The 26,530-nt window shown below is 40.7% G+C and overlaps 1 protein-coding gene across 2 annotated transcripts in view; it reads left to right on the plus strand.

The window, feature by feature from the left end:
• mcoln2 (mucolipin TRP cation channel 2) overlaps positions 1 to 26,530 on the plus strand; it is a 54,177-nt gene that overhangs the window by 19,502 nt on the left and 8,145 nt on the right. For both annotated transcript variants that reach the window (XM_035774572.2, XM_035774571.2), the window contains exons 9-13: positions 5,038 to 5,187; positions 5,739 to 5,840; positions 6,123 to 6,245; positions 9,594 to 9,800; positions 13,195 to 13,334. In XM_035774572.2, the coding sequence (XP_035630465.1) occupies positions 5,038 to 5,187; positions 5,739 to 5,840; positions 6,123 to 6,245; positions 9,594 to 9,800; positions 13,195 to 13,334 (722 nt within the window). The remainder of the gene's footprint in view (positions 1 to 5,037; positions 5,188 to 5,738; positions 5,841 to 6,122; positions 6,246 to 9,593; positions 9,801 to 13,194; positions 13,335 to 26,530) is intronic.

Below are 26,530 nucleotides of genomic sequence, written 5' to 3' on the forward strand. Positions count from 1 at the left end.
AATTTAGTACAGCTATGGTGTTATGGAGTTGTCTCGGAATAGCTGTCCATCTATAAAGAGTGTAATGCTTCAGGTGTCGTAGGTGTGTGGAGTCAAATGCAGGAGACAGTGAGTGCAAAGCTGTGCGTCTTTAATAGCACCAACGCACCACAGGGTGCTCACAATAGTAACGGCCCCAAACACAGGGAATGAGAATGTACAACGGAAAAGTCACGACCAGGCACTAACACGTACCTCTACAACAGAGCCGAAGGTTACACTGAAATAATCCCGCACAACAACCAGGCGGGCCGGCTGTCTAATAAAGACAAACTAATCATATATAAACAGGTGCTACCAATCAACATACAAGGAGGGAGAGGAAAGACAATCAGTGGCAGCTAATAGGCCGGTGACGACGACCACCGAGCGCCACTCGTGACAAAGAGTTTGTCCACAATGAGAAAGGCACGCTTACCCTTCTCCCTTTGTACCAGATACAGTCTCTTACAACGTTCGTTTATCTCCCTTGGAAATTGGTCATTGAGACCGAATTTGGTCCCATTATGCTACCTTCCCCTGCTTTTGATCAGCTCTTTTTGTTGGTAGTGTTCACTTTTTGTGAATTGGTCGGGGACCCTTGGGCTTGCTGCTCCAAGTTTGTGTGCTCGGTGGAAAGCCACGTTGTTTACAGTCTCTCTAGGAAGTTAAGGCGGATTGCATGAATTCTCTGATCGCGCCCTCTGGATTATTGGATGCGTCCTCAGGAATCCCAGACCAGAAAAAATATTATTTTCACGCATGCTACGACTTTGTCTAGTAGCGACTCCTTCATCACCCTGTTTTCCCTGAGTAGACAATCCATGTTGGAATCGTGGATTTTTACCTTGGCTGTAAGTACATTGTTCTCTCCTTGGAGCATGAGAATTTCACTCTGGTTAAACACCAAACTCCCCCTCAGCCCTGCTACCTTCTCACACAACTTTTCAAGTGTTGCATGAATTCCAGCCAGAGCACCGTCCTGTACTTCTACGGTAAGTAAATCGTCCGTGTAGGTAGATGAATCTGTTTTTCTTTTTTAGGGGGGTTAAAGTTATTTTGTGAGGTAGTCAGATCTTTCCATGATGGAGTATGTTGTCCCTCCATAGCGTAAAGCTATTGGTACTCGTCAATTTCCCTCAGGATCTCCTTAGTATCCAGGTTGGCTCTTTACTGCAACCAGTTATTTTATGAAAAGATAACAAGGAGTCTTTCCCACGACGACGACAGGTGTCTGTAGTACCGCCAGCTAGCACTCACGGAATCCACTCAAAAACACGTTTGGTATTCATATTTAATTAATAGCGTTTTCGTTTTAATCAAAACTAACAAACCAAGTGGTTTCCAGCATAGTGTTCATCTGCACACTCTTGGTTTTTAATCAAATGAAATGAAAAACAATCAATATTCTTTTAAAGAAACAATAATTATGAACAGGATGGGGTCAAAAACATTATATGATAAATCATATCTCTGGTTCAATGGCATTTGCACATTTGCACGTCTATACAAAATACTAAGATCCTGAAAATTGTATCATTGCCTATAGTACCAGTCAAAAGTTTGGACAACAACTTATTTATTTTTATTTTTTCTTTATTCTACACATGGAATGCTTCTCCGACCATCTTGAAGGTGTTCCCACATATGCTGTGCACTTGGCTGCTTTTCCTTCACTCTGCAGTCCAACTCATCCCAAACCATCTCAATTGGGTTGAGGTCAGGTGATTGTGGAGGTCAGGTCATGTGATGCAGCACACCATCACTCTCCTTGTTTAAATAGCCCTTACACAGCCTGAAGGGGTGTTGGGTCATTGTCCTGTTGAAAACCAAATGATTGTCCCACTAAGAGCAAACCAGATGGGGTGGCTAATCTCTGCAGAATGCTATAGTTGCCATGCTGGTTAAGTGTGCCTTAATCTCAAATTTGGACTCATCAGACCAAAGGACAGATTTCACTGGTCTAATGTCCATTGCTCATGTTTCTTGGCGCAAGCAAGTCTCTTCTTCGTATTGGTGTCCTTTAGTAGAGGTTTCTTTGCAGCAACTCGGCCATGAAGGCCTGACTCTTCTGAACAGTTGATGTTGAGAAGTGTCTGTTACTTGAACTCTGTGAAACATGTATTTGGATTGCAATCTGAGGTGCAGTTAACTCTAATGAACTTATCCTCTGCAGCAGAGGTAACTCTGGGGCTTCCTTTCCTGTGGCAGTCCTCATGAGAGCCAGTTTCATCACAGTGCTTGGTGGTTTTTGCGACTGCACTTGAATAAACTTTCAAAGTCCTTGAAATGTTCTGTTTTGACTTACCTTCATGTCTTAAGTAATGATGGACTGTAATTTATCTTTGCTTATTTGAGCTGTTATTGCCACAATATGGACATGGTCTTTTACCATATAGGGCTATATTCTGTACACCACCCTTGTCACAACAAAACTGATTGGCTCAAACGCATTAAGAAGGAAAGAAATTCCACAAATGAACTTTTAACAAGGCACACTTGTTAATTGAAATGCATTCCATGTGACTACCTCATGAAGCTGGTTGAGAGAATGCCAAGCGTGTGCAAAGTTTTAATAGCTAGCTAAGTGACATAATTGAGGGTTGACATTGGTTATGATTATGAATGTGGATGCATTTCAGAATCAAAAAATTGTAGGCATGACGCAAGATGAAAGAACCTTCCAAAAGGACAACCACCTCTACAGCACTCCACCAATCAGGCCTTTATGGTAGATTGGCCAGATGAAGCCACTCCTCGGTAAAAGGCACATGACAGCCGGCTTGGAGTTTGCCAAAAGGACTCTCAGACCATGAGAACCAAGATTCTGTGGTCAGATGAAACCAAGATTGAACTCTTTTTAGCCTGAATGCCAAGCATCACGTTTGAAGGAAACCTGGCACGATCTCTACGGTAAAGCATGATGGTGGCAGCATATGTTTTTTAGCGGCAGGGACTGGGAGACTAGTCAGGATCGAGGGAAAGATGACCGGCGCAAAGGACAGAGACCCTTGATGAAAACCTACTCAGGATCTCAGACTGGGTTGAAGGTTCACCTCCAACAGGACAATGACCCTAAGCCCACAGCCAAGACAATGCAGAAGTGGCTTCAGGACAAGCCTCTGAATGTCCTTGAGTGGCCCAGCCAGAGCCCAGACTTGAACCCTATTGAACATCTCTGGACAGACCTGAAAGGATCTGTGCAGTGATGCTCCCCATCCAACCTGACAGAGCCTGAGAGGATCTGCAGAGAAGAATGGAGAAACTCCCAAGATACAGCTTGTAGCTTCATACCCAAGAAGACTTGAGGCTGTAATCGCTTCCAAAGGTGCTTCAATAAAGTACTGAGTAAAGGTTCTGAATACTGATGTACAGTGCATTTGGAAAGTATTCAGACCTGTGAACTTTTTCCACATTTTATTACGTTACAGCCTTATTCTAAAATGGATTAAATAGTTATTTTCTCCTCATCAATCTACACACAATATCCCATAATGACAAAGCACAAACTGGTTTTGCCATTTTTGCAAATGTATATCAAAAAAACTTAAATATCAAATTTACATAAATATTAAGACAGTTTGAGTGAAATGAAATCAAAATCAAATTAAATGTGATTTGTCACGTGCTGAATCAAACAGGTGTCACGGTTTTCTTCCTCCTCTTCCTCTGAAGAGGTGAAACAGGGATCGGACCAATACGCAAAGTGGTAAGTGTCCATGGTTTTAATAGGAAAACTCAAAAATGAACACAACTACAAAACAAGAAACGTGAAAACCGAAAACAGTCCTGTGTGGCACAAACACTGACACAGGAAAAAATCACCCACAAAATACCCAAATAATATGGCTGCCTAAATATGGTTCCCAATCAGAGACAACGATAAACACCTGCCTCTGATTAAGAACCACTCTAGGCAACCATAGACTTACCTAGACAACTAAACTGAACACAACGCCATTAATCTAATAAAACCCACAGACAAGACGAAACACAATAAATCACCCATGTCACACCCTGGCCTAACCAAAATAAGAAAAGAAAACAAAGATAACTAAGGCCAGGGCATGACAACAGGTGTAGACTTTACTGTAAAATGCTTCCTTACAAGCCCTTAACCAACAATGCAGTTCAAGAAATAGAGTTAAGAAAAATATTTACTAAATAAACTAAAGTAAAAAAATTCAATAAAAAGTAACACAAAATAACAAGGTTATATACAGGGGGTACTGGTAGAGAGTCAATGATTAGAGATTAGAGGTTAGTTGAGGTAATTTGTACATGTAGATGGGGGTAAAGTAACTATGCATAGATAATAAACAGTGAGTAGCAGCAGTGTACTCAGTACTTTGAAGCACCTTTGGCAGCAGTTACAACCTCGAGTCTACTTAGCCTCCATAATTGTTATCTGCCCTCTTGGTCCTGGTATCATCTCTAGCCTATCTTTTAGCTAAATCCAACTCTTTGTTTCGAATCCTCTTCGCTATATTCTGGATGAAACATCTACGGTTGAATGTCACCATGTAGTTAAAAAAAATGCTCCATTGTCAAATTCATGATGATGACTGGAATCCCTTGAAGCCATTATGGTCTGGTCAGTTCTTTCAATTTTGCCCAAAGGATCGTGTTAGTGTCCGCTTCCCTTTTTAAAAAAGGCCGCCTTGGGGGAGGGAGAGGGCCAGAGCATGAGGCTCCGCTCCCCAGGAGATAAAATGTGTCAGCTTGTATATTTAGCAATGAATCTGCTGATAGGAATATCACTGAAATATGTTTAATGGCTCTATCAAACGAGGACAGCCATATACATGCCCAAAAACGTATAGTGCGATAAGTATCACATTGAGCCTTCGTGAAATACCACAAAGCAGGACTACATTTATTTTCAGATCTCCCCCATCAATACACCGGAAGCCGTCATAGGGTGTATCATGGCTTTTATAACCATGTGTGTGGTATACAATTACAGTATACAATGATCTTTCAATTCCTGGCCTCATGAATGTATCCCCTTTATTCCAGAGATTTTCCAGGTTCTTCCGTGAGAATTATAATCACAAGGTGTGTGAGACTGACAAAAAGGAGTTTTTAAATGGCTGGTATGTTTTGGTGATCGTCAGTGACGCTATGGCCATAGTAGGATCCATATTGAAGATGGAAATACAAGCAAAGGTAATTCTCAACTCAAATGTTCAAACTCCTTGAAAGAGTTTAAGCTGACATACATTTACCAGACATTTCTTTCTTTCCTAAATTTAATAGGAACATGTTAACTTTACAAACACTTATGTTTTACAAAATATATGGTTTTGGAAATGTATTTGAATTATCCTGCTTACTGCAAGATGTTACATGTTTAATAACGGCAATAAATGATTGATGTCTAAATCATAGGATGATAATCTATCATATTAGTTTTGAACATGTGGAAGAAGTGGGTGTTTCCATTTATAGCTAATCAATTACTATTTTATAATACAGAAATTAAGAAATAAAAAAACTCTAGAAGAGAGGTTGAGAAATAAATAAAAACTCCCCGTTGCCTGGGCACAGAATCACTGGGCTTGGACTTTGTAACAAGATGGTTGAATCAAGACATTGTAAAACTCCCAAGGACTATTTACTCTAACCTGAGTGACTTTTGAGTCAGACTTTTATGACTTGCATGTTAACCATTTACCCCCAGTTGGCATAAGGAAAATGAACTCCTCTCTCCCTTCTAGAGTCTTACCAGCTACGATGTGTGCAGCATCTTTCTGGGAACTTCTACGCTGATGGTGTGGGTGGGAGTGATCAGGTACCTGGGCTACTTCCAAAAGTACAATGTAAGTTTGATCAAAGACATATTTATTTAGTGTATTCAAAGATAATTATCCAGTAGAAATAGACTAGTCCTGTTTGGCCACATGCAAACTCAGACTTACATAAATAATACATACGAAAATACAATTTGAAAATCTATACATAATGAAAGTGGTTAAAAACAAGGATGTTGCAATAAGAATTATTCATCAACTAAAGGAACACTATCTTAAACACTGATTCAACCCAGGTTTTACAGTGTGTGTGTGTGTGTACATGCCTGTGCACATACGTGTGTGTTCCAGGTGCTCATCCTGACTATGAAGACTGCCTTCCCCAAGGTGATCCGCTTCTGTTGCTGTGCTGGCATGATCTACCTGGGGTACACATTTTGTGGCTGGATTGTACTTGGCCCTTACCATGAAAAGGTACTGACTGGGAATGGCAATGCCGACACTCATTTTAATTCTACACAATAGGGACTCCCGAGTGGCGCAGCGGTCTAAGGCACTGCATCGCAGTAATAGAGCCGTCACTACAGACCCTGGTTCGAGCCTGGGCTGTATCACAACCGGCCATGATCGGGAGTCCCATAGAGCAGAGTACAATCGGCCCAGCGTCGTCTGGGTTAGGTGAAGGTTTGGCTGGTTGTAAATAAGAATGTGTTCTTAACTGACTTGCCTAAATAAAAATATAAGCCTTCATATTTTAGAACCATTTCCTTAACTGTACACAGCTTAAAGTGAAAGTCCTCTGTGCGTACCGGCCCAATTCAAGCACTGGTGATATAAATAGGCTTCATGTGGCCTGGTGTGGTTTTGCAAAAGCCTGAAACTGAACTTGTTTACACTGTTGCCTAACAATTTGATGTATTGTTATCCATTTACAACCACAAGATGGCAGTATGTATACATGTTGCTGCTTGTTGTTGCTTGTCTAGTCAGTGTTGCACCATTATGAGGCACACACATGCCTTAATCATTAATGCTAGCAACGAAGGGCACAAGTGTCTTAAGTGATCGTTGGGTTGTAAGAAAAATTATTTATGGAAGTTGAGAAACATTGCAGTTGTAAACAAGAGCTCACGTGGTGGACTGCATAATCCTCAAGCAAACTTTAACCTGTGTCAAACTACACAGCCCCACTTTATTTGGATTGTCTCTTATAGTTGGTCTACAAACTATCAAGCAACACTTTGCTGGGATTAGGGTTAGGTTCAGGGGATTAGGTTTAGGTTTAGGTTTAGGGTTGGGGTAAATTGACACAGTAGTTAGTATAGTGAACAAAAATATAAATGCAACAGAACCATACATTTATATATATGTATGTTTTTATTTATTACATTTTTTTCCCCCTTCTCCCCGATTTCGTGATATCCAATTCGTAGTTACAGTCTTGTCCCATCGCTGCATCTCCCGTACGGACTCGGGAGAGGCGAAGGTCGAGAGCCATGCGTCTTCCGAAACACGACCCTGCCGAGCTACATTGCTTCTTGACACACTGCTTGCTTAACCCGAAAGCCAGCCGCACTAATGTGTTGAAGGAAACACTGTACAACTGGCAACCATGTCAGTGTGCATGCGCCCGTTCCGCCTCAAGAGTTGCTAGAGCGCGACTGGACAAGAGCATCCTGGCCGGCCAGACCCTCCCCTAACCCGGACGACGCTGGGCCAATTGTGTGCCGCATCATGGGTCTCCTGATCGCGGCCGGCTACAACACACCCGGGATCGAACCGACATGTAACAATTGCAACGATTTTACTGAGCTACAGATCTTACAAGGCAATCAGTCAATTGAAATAAATGTATTAGACCCAAATCTATGTATTTCACATGAATTGGCAAGGGTGCAGCCATGAGTGGGCCTGGGAGGCCTACCCACTTGGGGGCCAGGCTCACCCACTGGGGAGTCAGGCCCAGCCATTCAGAATGAGTTTCACAGTTTCAGCCAGTCCGAATACTCCTCAGGTTCATCAGCTGTCCGGGAGGCTGGTCTCAAACAATCCCACATGTGAAGAAAGCGGATGTGGAGGTCCTGGGCTGCCATGGTTACATGTGGTCTGCGGTTAGGAGGCTGGTTGGACCTACTGCCAAATTCTCTAAAACGATGTTGGAGGTGGCTTATGGATGAGAAATTAACATTAAATTCTCTGGGAACAGCTCTGGTGGACATTCCTGCAGTCAGCATGCCAATTGCACGCTTCCTCAACTTGAGACATCTGTGGCATTGTGTTGTGTGACAAAATTGCACATTTTAGAGTGGCCTTTTATTGTCCCCCAGCACAAGGTGCACCTCTGTAATGACCACACTGTTTAATCAGCTTTTTTTATATGCCAACCTGTCAGATGGATGGATTATCTTGGCCAATGATAAATGCTCACTAATAAGGATGTAAACACATTTGTACTCAAAATTTCAGATAAATAAGCTTGGACAATTTCTGGGATCTTTTATTTCAGCTTATGAAAACATGGGATCAACTCTTTACATGTTGCATTTATATTTCTGTTTAGTATAGTTTGGGGACTATCCAAATACAGTGTTACCCTTACAGGTTTACTATCTTAATTTGATCACTCTGTTGTCGCAGAGAATTTTCCTGCAAAGCAGGAAATGCAAATTGTAGGATTTAAAAAGGCTTTGAACGTTTGTAATTTCCACTTTAAAATGACAGACTTGATTTATCCTATCAAAAAATGTATCAAACCGCTACAAAAATGTTCATTTAATTATAATCCACATAATAGTTCACATTTCCTGTTGCTGCAGATGTAGAAAATGGTCAAATTAAGAGAACATCTGTGTACTTGTACGCAGTCCAAATAAGGTGTGACCCTATTTTGTCTTCATTAGTTTGACATTTTCCTCTCATACTCTAAGAGTTTTCTGAATGATGGCATGAGTGAAATTAGAATATTTATTGTAACTTTTCTTTAAGGAGGAAGTTTGTTTTAAACAGAGCTTTAGCATACACGTTGTACACGCAATGCAATCAAGAGCTGCAGTATCAGATCTCCCATTATTTAAAATGGGGTGGTGCGTTTACTTATAGTGCGTTCGTGTTTGAAAGAGGAAAATGTTGCCCAATATGTGTAAAAATGGCACCAAACTGTCCTCACTGCACAGGTACATTGCAGAGAGGCTGTTCAGACCACCTAGATAGATATCGTTAGTAGATATTGTTTTACCTCTATGATTCAGACTATCCATGACCACCTCAGTATTCAACTCTGGTGTCTGTTGCAACAAGATGTTCACTCATACTTACAACAGGGCATGTGTCCCAAATGGCATCCTATTCCCTATATAGTGCACTCCTTTTGACTCCCTATGGGCCCTGGTCAAAAGTAGTGCATTATGTAGGAAATGGGGTGCCTTTCGGGATGCAGCCATACACTGCGGCCACAGAAGTTACCATAACATCAACTAATTTAGACATTGTTTACCATCTGCAATAAACAAGGGATGTTACAGAGCCGCCCTCCCACAAGTCCCTTACCCTACCTAGGATCTATACCGTCTGTCTGAGTGGGCTGTGCTTAGATGCTATCGCTCTTTGTTTGTGGTGATGTCTCCCCCTGAATCTGACTGTGTTTTGGGATCTGTGCACTCTCTCCTCTCTCTCCCTCGCTCACTCTTTCTCTCTCTCTCTCTCCTCTCTCTTTTTGCAATCGCTCTCCCCTGTTTCTCTCTGTCCATCTCTCTGCTCCTCTCTCTCATTGTCTATGCCTGTCTCTCTCCCCTTCACCCTTCTCTTTTTCTCACTCCATCACAGTTTGAGGGCCTGAGTCGGGTGGCCGAGAGCCTGTTCTCGCTGGTCAATGGCGACGACATGTACACCACCTTTGCACAGCTGAAGGACAAAAACAGCCTGGTGTGGCTGTTCAGCCGCGTCTACCTCTACTCCTTCATCTCCCTCTTCATCTATATGGTGCTCTCGCTCTTCATCGCCCTCATCACAGACGCCTACGACACCATCAAGGTACTACTCACTCATACCTTTGCTGGTTTGTGTTCAGTTGGCACAAAACGTAAGAAAATGATCTGAAATGGAGTGAAATGGGGAGGGACTATCTGAACTTGCCCATTTAGGAACGCTCACTTTGTTATCCGTTGCAAAACATTCTGAAACATTTTTCTAAGGTGTGGCCTGATGATCATGACCCACTGACCCAGGTATCAGGTCTAAATCCCAGACCATACAACCCCAAATCCATAACTATTGTCCAAAAACAGCTTATTGAGATTTGAGGAGGGTTACATATGTAAACGGTCCATATCAGATATGTTTTAATGTCTAGTGAAAATGCCCAGGCACATTATTACACATAATTAATTCAAAGATATTGAATTTAGCCATCAGTGCCCCTTCAAAACAAAATAGTACATGAACAAACATTATACATTATGTGTGATGAGAGAAACAACAATATACGTTGAAAGATTAATCAACTGAGGACCCTTTCATGTGTTAATGAGCAATGGAATTGGAATTTTTAATGTATTTATTTTTATTTTTATTTTACCTTTATTTTACTAGGCAAGTCAGGAATCGGAATTGGAATTAGAGATTTTGTCCAGTATGGCATTATTTATTATTCATCCTTTAATGTTTTTTCTATGGGCCCAATTCAGACATAGTAAATGTACGCCTTTCCTACGCACGTCTTTCCTATGCACTTTTCAGTAGTTGGTATTCAGACTTACCTTATGCATATGCATAACGGGCTTTACAGGCGTGTTTCCCTTGCCCGCGAAGGACACATTTGATTAAACAGCTGAAAACCCTCCCACTTGCTGGCCAACAGATTTTCTTGTGGAGTTTTCATTCAATAGGCATTTCCGTACATTCATCTAAACCACCCCTTTAAATTTTGCATACCTATTAATTCTCACTAGAATATACGAAGAGAATGATTCAGAATATTAGGGATCAATGAAAGATAGCCATGTAAATAGACATTTGTCTCCTATCCAGCAATAATTGGTAGATAAAAAAATATAAAAAATGATCTTGTATATTATTTAGGGTTAGGAAAGTATTTCTGAAAAAATAAAAGGGTTTGGAGAACATTTATGTTCAAAATATATTGATGAATCAAAAATGGTGGTTTGATTCATCCTGAAAGCTGACATATCATTGAAATATTGGAAGGTGAGAAGTGTACACTATGGGTTGAACAGTAGTCCTATAAATCTACCCTAATAATCCTCACTAATCACGGAACTGTGACAACGGCCCAGTTGTTGTGAACCGTGCGCCAGCATCCAGATTTAAACTGCTACGTACACTGTGTACGAAAAATTAGGAACACATTCTTAATAGCGACACCAATTTTTCTAAATGCAGTGAAAAGTCTGGGCATATAACTGAAAGATTCTAGCAATCATAAATCAACTCGGTAGGTTTGGGGCTATACTGTCATTTGCACACAGGCTACAGACGCCTATAGTTTGAGTCTCCAAATTTCAGGGCCAGCATTTCATAAACTTGGTGATATGTTGACAGGCTTCAGTTCGCTGCCATATGACTGGTTTTACATTTGTCTCTGGCGATCTTAATGTAAAATAGATCTAAACAATTGTCATTTATATTTACAATCCCCTCATCCAAATGACTTACTCATTTACGTAGCTCTTTTGAGTTGTAAATTGCAGTGTTGTAAATCGCAGGGAAAAAATAAAGTAGATGTAGTTCCATTGGAACCACAGGTTGCTCGATCTTATCGTTTCATTGTGCATGAAGGTGGTCGAATTATGAGGGAATTAAGTCAAGGTCAGAATACAATGTATCTGTAGACACACCTACGCAACACCTTCATATCTTTGATCTTCACCCCAAACGAATAGTGAGGGTGAATAGCATGCTTGCTTTAAGTTCAAGGTCAGAATACACGTAAACAGAAAAGTTTATTAAGAGTAATTAGTGCCTTCAGAAAGTATTCACACCTCTTGATTTTTTCCACATTTTGTGTTACAAAGTGGGATTAAAGTGGATTTAATTGTCATTCTTCTCAACGATCTACAAAAAACATTCTAATGTCAAAGTGGAAGAAAAAATGTGAAATTCTTTTAAAAATCCTTCAAGCTCTCCCAAGTTGGTTTTTAATTATTGCTAGACAACCATTTTCATGGCTTAATATAGATTTTCAAGGAAATTTAAGTGAAATCTAGGCCACTCTGGAAATTTCAATGTTGTCTTGGTAAGCAACTCCCGTAATATATTTGGCATTGTGTTTTAGGTTATTGTCCTGCTGAAAGGTGAATTAATCTCCCACTGTCTTGTGGAAAGCAGACTGAACCAGGTTTCCCTCTAGGATTTTGCTTGCACTTAGCTCCATTCCATTTATTTTTATCCTGAAAAACTACAGTCATTAACGATAACAAAAAAAACCTATAACATGATGCAGCCACCACTATGCTTGGAAATATGGAGAGTAGTATTCAGTATTGTGTTGTTTTGGATTTGCCCCTAACATAATAATTTGTATGCTGGTTATAAAGTTAATTTCTTTGGCAAATTTTAGGCCGTTTTACTTTAGTGCCTTGTTGCAAACAGGATGTAGGTTTTGGATTCATTTTCACTGTCAATTTGGTTAGTATTGTGGGTTAGCTACAATGTTATTGATCCATCCTTAGTTTTCTGCTATCACAGCCATTAAACTCTGGAACTGTTTTAAAATCACCATTGGCCTCATGGTGAAATCTCTGAGCGGTTTCCTCCTTCTGCGGAAACTGAGTTAGGATGGATGCCTCTCTTTGTAGTGGCTGGGTGTGTTGATGCACCATCCTAAGTGTAATAGATAACTTCACCATGCTCAAAGGGATATTTAAAGTCAGCTTTTTTTTACCCATCTACCACTAGGTGCCCTTATTTGTGAAGCATTGGAAAACTTCTCTGGTCTTTGTGGTTGAATCTGTTTGAAAATTCACTGCTCGACTGAGAGACCATACAGATAATGAATTGTATGTGTGGGGTACAGAAATAAGGTAGTCATAAAAAAATAATGTTAAACACTATTATTGCACACAGAGTGAGTCCATGCAACTTATTATGTGACTTGTTTACCTTGCCATAACAAAGGGGTTGAATACTTATTGACTCAATACATTTCAGCTTTTCATTTTGAATTAACTTGTAAACATTAAAAAATATATAATTCCACTTTGACATTATGGGCCATTATGTGTAAACCAGTAATAAAAAAAAATCTGAATTTAATCTATTTTAAATTCAGGCTGTAACACAACAAAATGTGGAAAAAGTCAAGGGGTGTGAATACCTTCTGAAGACTCTTTCCATTTAATTCGGGTCAGAATGCCCCCCTATGTGAATTCAGTTGTCTCATAGTACTTTTATTCTACCCTACCGACAGAACTACCAGAAGAATGGTTTCCCCATGACAGACCTGCAGAGGTTCCTGAGAGAGCAGAATGATTTCCCCCCTAGTGAGGAGGGCAGCGAGATGGACACAGAGACTGGAATGGGACACCCAGCACTGTGCTGTTGCAGACGGTAAAGTAACTTTAAAATAGCATTACCCCATATAATTCAAATTAGTATAACAGACAATCTATTTTTAAGCAAAGTTCGATTTTATGATGATGGTAGTATAGTGTGTTAAGGTATATGGCACATTATTATGACATGTCATATAGTATGGCTATGTAATATTTTTTATTTAATCCCCTAGTCGATGTTCGCGCCCCCTCAGAAATCTAATTAGAATAATAAAAACATCCCCATCAAAATTTGTCAGTTTAATCTACAGATATAAGTTTCCACATCATCTGTGCTGAAAGGTGGCAGAGCTAGAGCAGTGTGTGTCAGACCATGAGACATCCCGAAAACTTCTGTTGTCCGAACGGTTTAGCTTACAAAATATTATGACCCCTCTATGGAAAGATGAGATTCTCACGAATATGAAAAAAAATAAAGAATATGGCAATTTTATAAATGGTAAAATTGCGTGACACGATTGCATTTTAGAACCCCGCTACCCCCATTTTAGGCAAATTCGTTCTGCGTAGCCGGGTTTGCTCATTTTCAACCAATCCATTGATCCTAATGAGGAAATCTCCACCCACCCGGGGCAGGTCTTGCTGATATTTCCCTGCTACACGTGGAAATCACCACAACGTTCCCACCTCCAATTGCCAAATAAGTATTAGCAGCCTGCGTCAGTCTTTGAGTTGGGCCTTTAACCATTTAGCCAGTTAGTAAAAAAAAATCAATTATAACCTGGTTGGGATTGGGAAGACTAAATTCTACACATTTTTCAGTGTTAGTGTTCCATCCAAATGCAACAACTTCAATCACCATTGTCTCTCCACATAACTGCTCTTACGTGAAAATCATGTGTAATTTCCCTTCAAAACAGTTTCTATCAATCTCTGTCATCTAGGGCAGAGCGCAGCCGAGTGGAGTTTCCTCCTCACTGAAGTTTAGCCTAGCCCTTTGTGGCCTGAGAAATGAAATTAGTGGTGGGAGAAATGTGGACACACCCAGCGATGTACTGATTACAGAGGAACCAAGGGTTATATGCTGGGAAGAGACTTCACCCTTTGGCTGCGCTGTGCACTGACATAAACAACAGCATTGAGAGTGAGTCTCAAATGGTACCCTTTTCCATATATAGTGCACTACTTTTGACCAGGGCCCATAGGGCTCTGGTCAAAACTAGTGTACTATGTAGGGAATAGGTCAAATTAACCAGTGCCATACTGGCTATGTGTTAGCCTTGTCCCAGATCTGTGTGTGCGGTCTTGCCAAACACTGGCGTGACAATGACCTTAGGAATTTTCTAAACACAGATCAGGGACCAGGCTAGATATGTGTGCCACTATATGATTAACTGATGATGTCTGGAAAGCAACAGCTCGTGCTGGTCAACAAATTATGACCATTTCAAGGTCTCTATGTCTTCTGTTTATTTGCAGTATAGCATGTGTTTGAATCTGTGGACAGTATGTGCGTGTGAAGGAGTGGCCTTCTCGAAAGAAATTCATTTAAAAGTGTATTTATTCTAAATATTTACAGAGCAAGTTGTGTTCGTATTTCCTTATTTTATTTAATAATTTACCAAACATTCCAGCTTCTAGATATTGTATTTCCCATCATTTTAAACTAATTGCAGTCATGTGTTCATTATTAAGTGTTACTTGATTCCTATTGGTCCAGTTGATGGAAGTGGTTATTTGACACAGGTGTTTCAGATCAGTAATTGGGTCACCTGCCATGTTAAAAATAGGTGTGTCTTGAACATTGGATTCCATAAAAATGTGATGCCTAATGTTGGGATGAGTAACTACTGGAAGTGTTGTTGAATCCAATGGGCTACTTTAACATTAGCTAGCCTGCTGATGAAAACGGCAGTTTAATTAAAAACTAGCATGATTTCAATCTTCTCTATATATTATTTTCAGAATGGGATAATTAGGTGTACAGTGCCCTCTCCCATCCCTGGATTGAGCTATGTTTTCTGAGCCATATCGCTCGCTGGCTAAATGGCATCCTGATCATGGCAGCCTGCCGTTAAGACTTTACAGAGAAGATGAAATTACAGTGACCGTAAGGTCTAAATGTTTTCATTTAACTCGTATTTGTATAAGCAGCAGGGTGTAATGATATCACCCCCCCCAAAAAAAAAATAGTACAGTACAATTGACTGATAATAAAAACATACTGCCATGGTGGAACTTGCACTCATGTAGTTGTGAAATTGCCAGCCAACCAAAACTAAGGCTCAGGAATTCTTGAAGGTCAGGACAATCCTTGTTCTGCAAAGAAATATTATCTTCAAAAGTATTCGGCAAAAAAAAAAGTTTCCAAAGGAAGTTAGACACTTGTCGAACGGCTACAATTACACGCCTCTTTTTTTTCACATCGCTTTTGTTGAATAAACCTGGGTCAATGGAAACCTTAATGTGACACTCCAGCAGCATATCTGTGACTTTTGGAATGGAACAGCTAGTTATGGTCAACAAATGGCCATTTCAAGGTCTCTGTTTTGCAGTATAGCATGTTTGACTCTTTAGGAGGCTTGTATCTGCCACTCTCAGCACTTGATTCACTGTTGATGCTTGGAAACCAACAGTTAGTGCTGGTTAACAGGTGGCCAGTTCAAGGTCTGTCTGTGTTGCATATAGAGGGGTTAGCTGAGAACATCATGAATGATGTGCGTTATGATTCTAGATGGTCAGATAGCTAGCAACAATGACAAGAAGCTTCCATGTGGGGAATCATAGGTGGCTCATTTTTAGCTCATGTCTTGTTATTGATACTAGGTGGGGCCTCGCAATACTCGTTAGTATTGTGGCAAGGAAACAAACTGCCTTAATGTTAGAAACTAACAATGCTGTCATCCAGCATCACATTTATTTTCCAAGCTATAGCGCACAATATTTTACATGCAGCAGGTTAAGGATGAAAGAGGTTAGTCTGATTCGTGTTGTCATTTTTGCCATGGAAAAAAATATCCCGATGCAGCGATCATCCCGGCCTTAAATACCGTGTCTTGTTTTGACAAGTGCTTATTATGTATGTTTTCAATGAAGGTTTTGAGGAAATATAGTTTACATGCCAACAATCCTTTGAAATTTGGAAGGATTACAAGCTCTTAGATGAGGAGAGAGTTATGTTGGTTCTCTTATGCATTGACAGTTTATTCTCCATCCTGAATGACTGTGGATTTAGGTTTTTGTGATTTCTCAATTGCTCTGAGATGTACCAAGTGTTTTTTTTTTACAGATGCTTTTTAAATATTGTTTGCTCCCTTTTTAAACACTTGTTTATTCATGTGAACACTTTATTGTGCTGAAGTCTTTTTAAACAACACTATAACCGCGTGGCCTTTCAGCCTATAAATACCTGCTACACAATGTTGCCGAGCGTTCACTTTAGCATATGCATATCAACCCACAAACATAAGCACCAACGCTTGATAAATGGTGCATAAAGGATTAATTAAGAAATATTGTGGAACTGTATCATGAAGTCACATGCACCATTATCAATTTATATTGCACATTCATCCACTGATGACAGAATAACATATTTTAATTGTATGATACTAGTTTATGCTTTGATTTCTATATACCTTATCAAACAACTCCGAGTAGGAGTGCTGATTTAGGATACATTTTGCCTTTTAGATCCTTGATCAGCACTCTGAAATGCTTGATACATATAGCCACTTGTGTAAATCCACTGAGATGTGTGTCACATGAACAACAAGCATTATCAGTGAGATATGGACTGTGGGAGCTTACGCAGTATCCTCATGTCATGCCAACTGTTATTAGTGGACTTATAAGTGTCACGACTTCGGTTGAGGTCGGCTCCTCTCCTTGTTCTGGCGGCGTTCAGAGGTCGAAGTCACTGGCTTTCTAGTCATCACTGATCCATGTTTCCTTTTTCCTTTTGTTTTGTCTTAATTACGCACACCTGATTTCTATTCCCTTATTATGTCCCTTATTTAACCTCTCTGTTTTGTCCGTGATTGTTTTGTGTTACCGTGTGTGTTGGAAGGTTTTCTCATTATGTGATGTTTCCTTGTTGGAGATATTCTGTTTTTTTGTATCAATATTTTGAGTAAAGACTTTTGTGTTTTTCCTCAAACCTGTGTCCTACGCCTCCCTCAGACAACGAACCCAGCATATTGTTACAGAATCACGGACCATATTCATGGAGTCAGCAGGCGCAGCCAGTCCTCCTCTCCCGGTAGAGGAGGACCATGCTACAAAGTCTAGGGAAAGCCATGGATCGCGTGCTGCAGACTATGGACAGATGGGAGAGAGGAGGATTTCCAATTAATCAAGCCACACCATCTTCTCCCGCACCTCAGCCTGCACCAATGCCCACCCTCCGTCATCAGGGTTCAGTGGGATTCGGCTCTCGCTCCCCCCGTGTGCGTATGACGGAACAGCTCCCGGGCCCTCTTCAACCTCAGGAGGCTGAAGAAATTCAGCTTGTCACCAAAACCACAACTTTTACAGATGCACAATCGAGAGCATCCTGTCGGGATGTATCACCACCTGGTACGGCAACTGCTCCGCCCACAACTGTAAGGTTCTCCAGAGGGTGGTGAGGTCTGCACAACGCATCACCGGGGGCAGACTACCTGCCCTCCAGGACACCTACACCACCTGACGTCACAGGAAGGCCAAAAAGATAATCAAGGACAACAACCACCCGGGCCACTGCCAGAAGGCGAGGTCAGTACAGGTGCATCAAAGTGGGGACCGAGAGACTGAAAAACAGCTTCTATCTCAAGACCATCAGACTGTTAAACAGCCATCGCTAACATTGACTGGCTGCTGCCAACATACTGACTCATCTCTAGCCACTTTAATAATGAAAAATTGGATGTAATAAATATATCACTAGCCACTTTAAACAATGTCACTATATATAATGTTTACATGCCCTACATTACTCTTCTCATATGTATATACTGTACTCTATACTGTCTACTGCATCTTGTCAAAGCCGTTCGGCCATCGCATATATTTTTATTCATTCCTTTACGTGTGTGTATAAGGTAGTTGTTGTGAAATTGTTAGGTCAGATTAATTGTTAGATATTATTGCATGGTCGGAACTAGAAGCACAAGCATTTCGCTACACTCGCATTAACATCTGCTAACCATGTGTATGTGACAAATAACATTTGATTTGAGGCCACTAATTCACCTGACATTAATGACCCATTAATTGTTGTAGTCTTCACGCAGCTAATGGACAACTTTCAACTTACAACCGTGATGTGCTCATTAGGCACCAAATGGAAGAACAGACTACCTGATTTTGTCCAATACGGAATGTTTGTTTTTATTTATATACAGTACCAGTCAAAAGTTTGAACACCTACTCATTCCAGAGTTTTCCTTAATTTTTACTGTTTTTTACATTGTAGAATAATAGGGAAGACAAATTATGAAATAACACATGGAATCTAATAGTAACCAAAAAAGTGTTAAACAAATCAAAATATTAGCGATTCTTTAACGTAGCCAACCTTTGCCATGACAGTGTGCACTCTTGGCATTTTCTCAACCAGCTTCACATGGGATACGTTTCCAACAGTCATGAAGGACTTCTCACACATGCTGAGCTCTTGTTGGCTGCTTTTCCTTCACGCTGCGGTCCAACTCATCCCAAACAATCTTAATTGGGTTGAGGTCAGGTGTTCACGGAGGCCAGGTCATCTGATGCAGCTCTCCTTCTTGGTCAAATAGCCCTTACTTAGCCTGGATGTGTGTTGGGTCATTGTCCTGTTGAAAACAAACGACAGTCCCACTAAGAGCAAACCAGATGGGATGGTGTATTGCTGCAGAATGCTGTGGTAGCCATGCTGGTTAAGTGTGCCTTGAATTCTAATTAAATCAGTCACCTACAAAGCACCATCACACCTTAATACTTCACAGTTGGAACCACACAGAGACCTACTCTGCGTCTCACAAAGACACCATGATTGGAATCAAAAATCTCAAATTTGAACTCATTACACCAAAGGACAGCTTTCCACCCATCTAATGTCAATTGCTTGTGTTTCTTGGCCCATGCAAGTCTTCTTATTGCTGTACTTCAGTGGTGGTTTCTTTGCAGCAATTTGACAATGAAGTCCTGACTCATGCAGTCTCCTCTGAACAGTTGATGTTGAGATGTCCGTTACTTGAACTCTGATGCATTTATTTGGGCTGCAATTCCTGAGGCCTGTCACTCTGGGTCTTCCTTTCCTGTGGCGGTCCTCATGAGAGCTAGTTTCTTCATCAGCACTTGGTTTTTGTGACCGCACTTGAAGAAACTTTCAAAATTCTTAATATTCAGCATTGACTGACTTTCATCTCTTAAAGTAATGCTGGACTGTCGTTTTCTCTTTGCTTATTGGGAGCTGTTTACATAATATGCACTTCATCTTTTACCAAATAGCGCTATCTTCTGTATACCACCCCTACCTTGTCAGAACACAACTGATTGGCTCAAATGCATTCAGAATAAAGACATTACACAAGGAATACCTGTTAATTAAAATGCATTCCAGGAGACTACCTCATGAAGCTGGTTGAGAGAATGCCAAGAGTGTCCAAAGCTGTCATCAAGGGAAAGGGTGGCTACTTTTGAAGAATCTCAAGTATAAAATATATTTGGATTTGTAGTAAGCAAACGTGTTAGTTTTGATGTCTTCACTTTTATGTTGTAATAACTTTTGTAGACAAAAGTAAAATTACAGAAACCCTGACATGAGTAGGTGTCATCTGTCGTGGTAATTTCCTGTATTACTAAGTGAAAGGAGAGTTTACAAACCACACACAAGTCAGAGATATACTTTAAACTTAATCTTTGAATAATATAAGCTTCACCATAGCCCGTTGACTCTCAGATCAATTCAGTGTCTATACATGAATTCTGAGAGTGCTTACAAAATAATACTTAATCTTTTATAGCCAAGATACACCCCTCTCAACTCACAATGACGAACCACAGATCTTAGGAACTTTATAAAGGGCCTTTTACTTGAAAGAGGAGTATCCAATAGCCAGATAGCATTAGCTATAAATTATCGTTCAGTTTTCTCTCTAAGGTTCTACTTCTCGTTCTTGGTACTTCCTATTACCAAAACATTACCTCATCCAATGGCATATGTCAATTCTAGATACTCCCATCTCAAATACAATCCCTCCTGGACAAGCTCACGGAGAGGAGTGAGCCTCTAGGTCATATACTATGAAAGACAAGTTTTGACATCAGAGGGGACATACAATGGTTCCAGACACTGTCATACACCTCCCCCCAATGGGAAAGTAGGGAGTGACTGGTGTACAGACATTGTGGAGCCCTTCAATGGTTTAACAGATACCCTCACATATTAAGACAATCCTGACCTCTCCCCTCTCTGGGCCCCAAGTCACTTTTTCCACATAAGCATATTTATGAAAGTAGATCAAACATCTTATTTATCAATGTTACCTAACTAATTCTGATTCTGCTACGACACATACTTTGACTGTAACTGTGTATTTAATTTTGGTAGTGTGCCCTAACTAATTTGTCTCTAATAGGTTCGTGTTTTTTTTGTTTTGTTTTTCCGTTTATACTCCATGTTCCTGAATGACATTTGCGACCTCAACTGAGAACCACATTCCCTAAATGTTTACCAGATGGCGCCGCGATTGGTTTGCTGGTTTTCTTGTAAAGATGGATCTGAAATATTAGCATTATCTAATAGGCACTCTTTGAAATTCCACAAAGTTGTCAACCGGGACACCCACATCACAGAGAAAGATTAAATATGATAATTTCCTTTTTGAATATTTGAAGGGTATTGCTTTAGCAGAGAATGTTTCTAATTGTCTTTTTCAGCAAACAATGAGGTTGTTTGGGGTTGTTCTCATTTTTGTTATATGAGAAACAGAAAGAGACTGAATTAAGATGACAGAAATGCCGCATGTCCCCATTGGGGGAATGATCTGGTCTATGTTCCTGAGCTGTTATGCAAAACTCTAACCTAGCCACTCTTATCTTAGCAGCAGCTGGCTACACAAGTGTTTAGCTAGCTAATGGTATATCCCGACAACATTGAAGCTCAACATATTTTGGTTCTAAACCTTATTCAAAATTGAAATTGTATCTGTCTTAAATTCAATGTAGGCGATCTGTTTTGATGTTCCAAAATGAGTTAGCTAGGTTCACGTCTTTTCCAAGTAGCCCAGCTATAGCTAGCCAGCTACCAAACTAAAGCTAACTCGTACCTTAAACATGGACCCTCACCATAATACTTTTGTTAAATTCTGTGCTGTGGCGCGGTGGTCTAAGGCACTGCATCGCAGTGCTACCTGTGCCAATAGAGATCCTGGTTCGAATAAGTCTGTCGCAGCTGGCAATTACCGGGAGACCCATGGGGTGGGGCACTATTGGCCCAGCGTGGTCAGGGGAGGGTTTGATTGGCAGGGTTGTTCCTGTCCCGTCGCGCAGTTGACTCTTGCGGCTGGATGGGCGCAATGCACTCTGATACAGTCACCAGGTGTACAGTGTTTCTTTCGACACATTGGTGCAGCTGGCTTCTGGGTTAAGCGGGCATTGTGTCAAGAAGCAGTGTGGCTTGGCTGAGTTGTATTTTGGAGGACACACAGCTCTTCATACAGGAGTTGCAGCGATGGGACAAGACCGTAACTACAAATTGGGTACCTTATTTTGTAAATTACTTCAGTACCATTGACTGTTTTGCGGGAACTATTTAATTTAAGCTGCCAGTTTAGGATTTGTGGTGTCTTTCTCAAATTAAACTATTGTACTTGTCCTCTTGCTCAGTTGTGCGCCGAGGCCTCCCACTCTTTCTATTATGTTCATAAAGAAAGATTGAGGGGACAACAATTAGACTATGGTCGCTTATTAAGATGCTATGGTATTTTGAACTAAGCACATTAGTATGGAAACTATTAGGAAGTAGTCGATTCTAGAATAAGACTTGTGAACATGAGAGTAGAATGACTGAGTAGTCTGTCTGTGGGATGTTGCATTCTCCAGAGGCCCTCTAGATTCCTGAATTTGATTAGATTAATCAGAACCTGGACAGAGGTGATATTTGATGGCGTACGTGTAGACAGTCTGTCAAATTGCCTACAATTATTAGATTAGTGGTACTAAGATCTGGGAGCAAATCAAAAACATTACGAAAGAATTGTGGCTTGTCAATGCTGGGGCCATAGACGTTCAACAGGGTGACAAGGGGTGTTTTTACGAAAGAGACAAGTGACAATTTTAAACTTAAAATCCAGTTGGAGCTCAGATGTCGCTGCACCATGGTTTGTACGTATGTTTCTTACAGTAAGTGTAAGCACCTTTTGCGAGCGTGCTTGAGACACCTTTACAACTTCTTATGGCTAGGCTCGACAACATTCCGATGAAAAGGCAGAGCACGAAATTCAAAAATATGTTTTGAAATATGTAACTTTCATACATTCACAAGTGCAATACACCAAATTAAATCTTAACTTGATAATCTACCCATCGTGTCCGATTTCAAAAAGGCTTTACAGCGAACGCACACCATATGATTGTTAGGTCAGAGCCTAGTCACAAGAACACATATAGCCATTTTCCAGCCAAAGAGGAGTTCCAGCACAAAAAGCAGAAAGAGAAAATGAATCACTAACCTTTTGATCTTCACCAGATGGCACTCATAGGACTTCAGGTTACACAATACATGTATGTTTTGTTCGGTAAAGTTCATGTTTATATCCAAAAATCTCAGTTGACATTGGCGCTTTACGGATCTAAAGTTGTGCCTCGAAAACATCCGGCGAATTGTCAGAGCGCCAAAATTTACAAAAATACTCATAATAAACTTTGATAAAAGATACAAGTGTTATACACAGAATTATAGAAACTTTTCCTTAATGCAACTGCTGTGTCAGATTTCAAAAAAGCTTTACGGAAAAAGCAAACCATGCAATAATCTGAGTACGGCCCTCAGACACATAAACAAGCCATACAGATACCCGCCATGTTGTGGAGTCAGTAAAAGTCAGAAATAGTGTTATAAAAAATCACTTACCTTTGATCTTCATGAGAATGCACTCCCAGGAATCCCAGTTCCACAATAAATTTTTGTTTTGTTCGATAAAGTCCATCATTTATGTCCAAATCGCCTTTTGTCCAGGCGACTGTTCAGACAAAGTGATCAGCTCAGATGAGCGTGATCTGCTCATGCCACTCTGCCAGACCTCTGGTTCAAACAGCTCTCATTCACCCCTACTTCACAGTAGAAGCTTCAAACAAGGTTCTAAAGACTGTTGACATCTAGTGGAAGCCTTAGGAAGTGCAATATGACCCCATAGACACTGTATATTTGATAGGCAATGAGTTGAAAAACTACAAACCTCTGATTTCACACTTCTTGGTTGGATTTTTTCCCGGGTTTTCGCCTGCCATTTGAGTTCTGTTATATTCAAACATCATTCAAACAGTTTTAGAAACTTCAGAGTGTTTTCTATCCAATACTACTAATAATATGCATATTATCTTCTGGGCCTGAGTAGCAGGAAGTTTACTCTGGGCAAGCTTTTCATCCGAACGTGAAAATACTGCCCCTATCCCAAACAGGTTTTAACATCTGACTGATTCCTGAGATCGTTTCCTGACATTTATATCCAAGATGATTTCAAATTTAACATCTTAATTATGTACAAATTAAAATAAAACTTCTGGCTGCAGAAAACAACCAAACACCGTAACAGACACCAGAGAAACCTACCCCTCGCCACTGCTTCCCCAAATTAAGCACTGTTCTCCATCTCTCGTAAATGAGGACCGCCAGGCATGATGGCTAGAATAGACAAATTAATACGTTACTGCTTATGAATCAATGTAAAAACCACTGTTTGCTCAGTCAACATCCCAGTAATTTGTTGCGAGTGATTTCAGCTTTGCAGAGGGTTTGCTGTAGTTTTGATAAGTAGGTTGCAGGCTCTTCGGGCTTGGTGAAAACTCTTGTCATGCCGTTGTGATGAATATGCAGCTTTGCTGGGAAACGCAGTGTCACAGGCGTCGTAAGAAGTGGACCAAAGTGCAGCGTGGTGAGCATACATATTCCTTTTATTTATAGAAAATGTAGCCAACAAAACAAGGAAATGACCGTGAGGCTTAACTTCGGCTATAATGGCTCAAACAAAGTCAACTTCCCACAAATAACAAAGGGGAAAAGGCTGCCTTAGTATTATTCCCAATCAGAGACAACGATAGACAGCTGTCCCTGATTGAGAACCATAACCGACCAAAACATAGAACTAAAGAACATAGAATACCCACCCAAATCACACCCTGACCAAACCAAAATAGAGACACGAAGGCTGTATTTCACCTCCACCTCTCTCATGGTCTGCATGACATCTTGGATTGCGTGCCGTTGTGCCTTCAACTCCATGGTGTAGTCGGAGAAAATGAGAACCATTTGACCTTTGTTTTCCATAGCTCACTGATGAGCTCCTTTTCCTTTCCCTTGCTATTATGGTGCACGGCTTGGCACCTAGTGAGGGCTTCACCTGCAGAGAGTGGTGTGCACGGTCAATGAAGTGCTTTGGGAAGTTGACATTGCCCAGCAGCTTGGGAATGAGCTTGGACACACTCTGTGGTTTAACTTGTTCTTCGTCCTCCCAAATCCCAAAAAGTTTGCTGTTCAGCCTGCAACTCCTGCCTTCAAAGTTTTTTAAAGCTGCTAGCAGGTGGTTTCCAGGCCTCCGATCCGGGTGTCATTGTCAGACTGCCTCATCGGCTGTGTCCATGCTGCTCTTCAGTTCGACCTGTGCTGTCTTTAGGGACTAAAACTTTGTTTCGAGCCTGTCAAAATGATTGTTGAATGTTTTTATTACAGCCTTTTTCATTTGTTCACTACCATGGAGGAATCTTGTTGGTGGGTGTCTGAAGTGTTGTCAGTACTCAAAGTGGCGCTAGCTGCTGCTTGTTGGGACTGAGCCTTTGTAGATTTTCCGTTAGCGGTTCTGTTGGTTTTCGTCACCATTCTTCACTTCATCGCTGCTAGTTAAAACTTCTTATGGGCAGGTGGGACGATAACCTTCATAAAATGACAAGTGTAATATATCAAAATAAAGCTCAGCTTCTTGTTAATCCAGCTGCTGTCATATTTCAAAAAGGCTTTACGATGAAAGCACACCATGCGATTACCCAAAGATTACCAATCAACTTTTCCAAACAAGTCAAACAAGGTTTATAATCAAACCTTAGGTACCCTAATACGTAAATTTGCACAGGATCGGTACATACGAACATCACACCTGCAGGACAGGTACAGGATGGCAACAACAACTTCCCGAGTTACCCCAGGAACACACAATCCTTCCATCAGGGCTCAGACTGTCCACAATAGGCTGAGTGAGGCTGGACTGAGGGCTTGCAGGCCTGTTGTAAGGCGGGTCCTCAACAGACATCACCGACAACCATGTCGCCTATGGGGGTTGTTGCCGGTGTCTGGTGAGGACCTGCCTTACAACAGGCCTACAAGCCCTCAGTCCAGCCTCTCTCAGCCAACTGAGGACAGTCTGAGCACTGATGGAGGGATTGTGTATTCCTGGTGTAACTCGGGAAGTTGTGGCAACTCAAATCGGAAAACAAATGGCTCCTGATGGAAAAAATTCTCAATGGGCCTATTTTATTTTTTATTTAAACTATATTTAAAACAGGGAGTCACAGATTAAAGATTAAAATATTTTACAAGAGCCCTGTATGCATTACAATAACAGAATAATAAAACATATACGTGTTTTTTAAAGCAATATACTGTAATTCAGCACACAAGAACAAAGTAAACACATTTAATAAAAGCAATCACATTCAACTACAGAGGTCCTCAATCAATTTCAACAGCCCGTGTGACACCAGCACATGTAACTGCTGTGAACTCTGTTCCACACATTCGGGGCAAAAAACAAAATGCACATTTTTCCAAATCTGTGGAGACCGAAGGGATCTCTAGTGTTATCCATTAATGAGAACGGGTTTGGTAACTTATGATTCTTAACTTAATTAAGGAAGTTACATATAGAGGCAGTTTTTATAAGATTGCTTTGTAAATAAGAGAATGCAGCTCTCTTACAGACAGTGGTCCATCCTACATTTTTATACAGACTACAATGATGAGTCCTAAAATTGTCACCTGTGATAAAACGTATTGCGGAATGGTAGACTGCATCCAAG

The sequence above is a fragment of the Oncorhynchus keta genome, chromosome 8, assembly GCF_023373465.1.
Source record: "Oncorhynchus keta strain PuntledgeMale-10-30-2019 chromosome 8, Oket_V2, whole genome shotgun sequence".
NCBI classification, from domain to species: domain Eukaryota; kingdom Metazoa; phylum Chordata; class Actinopteri; order Salmoniformes; family Salmonidae; genus Oncorhynchus; species Oncorhynchus keta.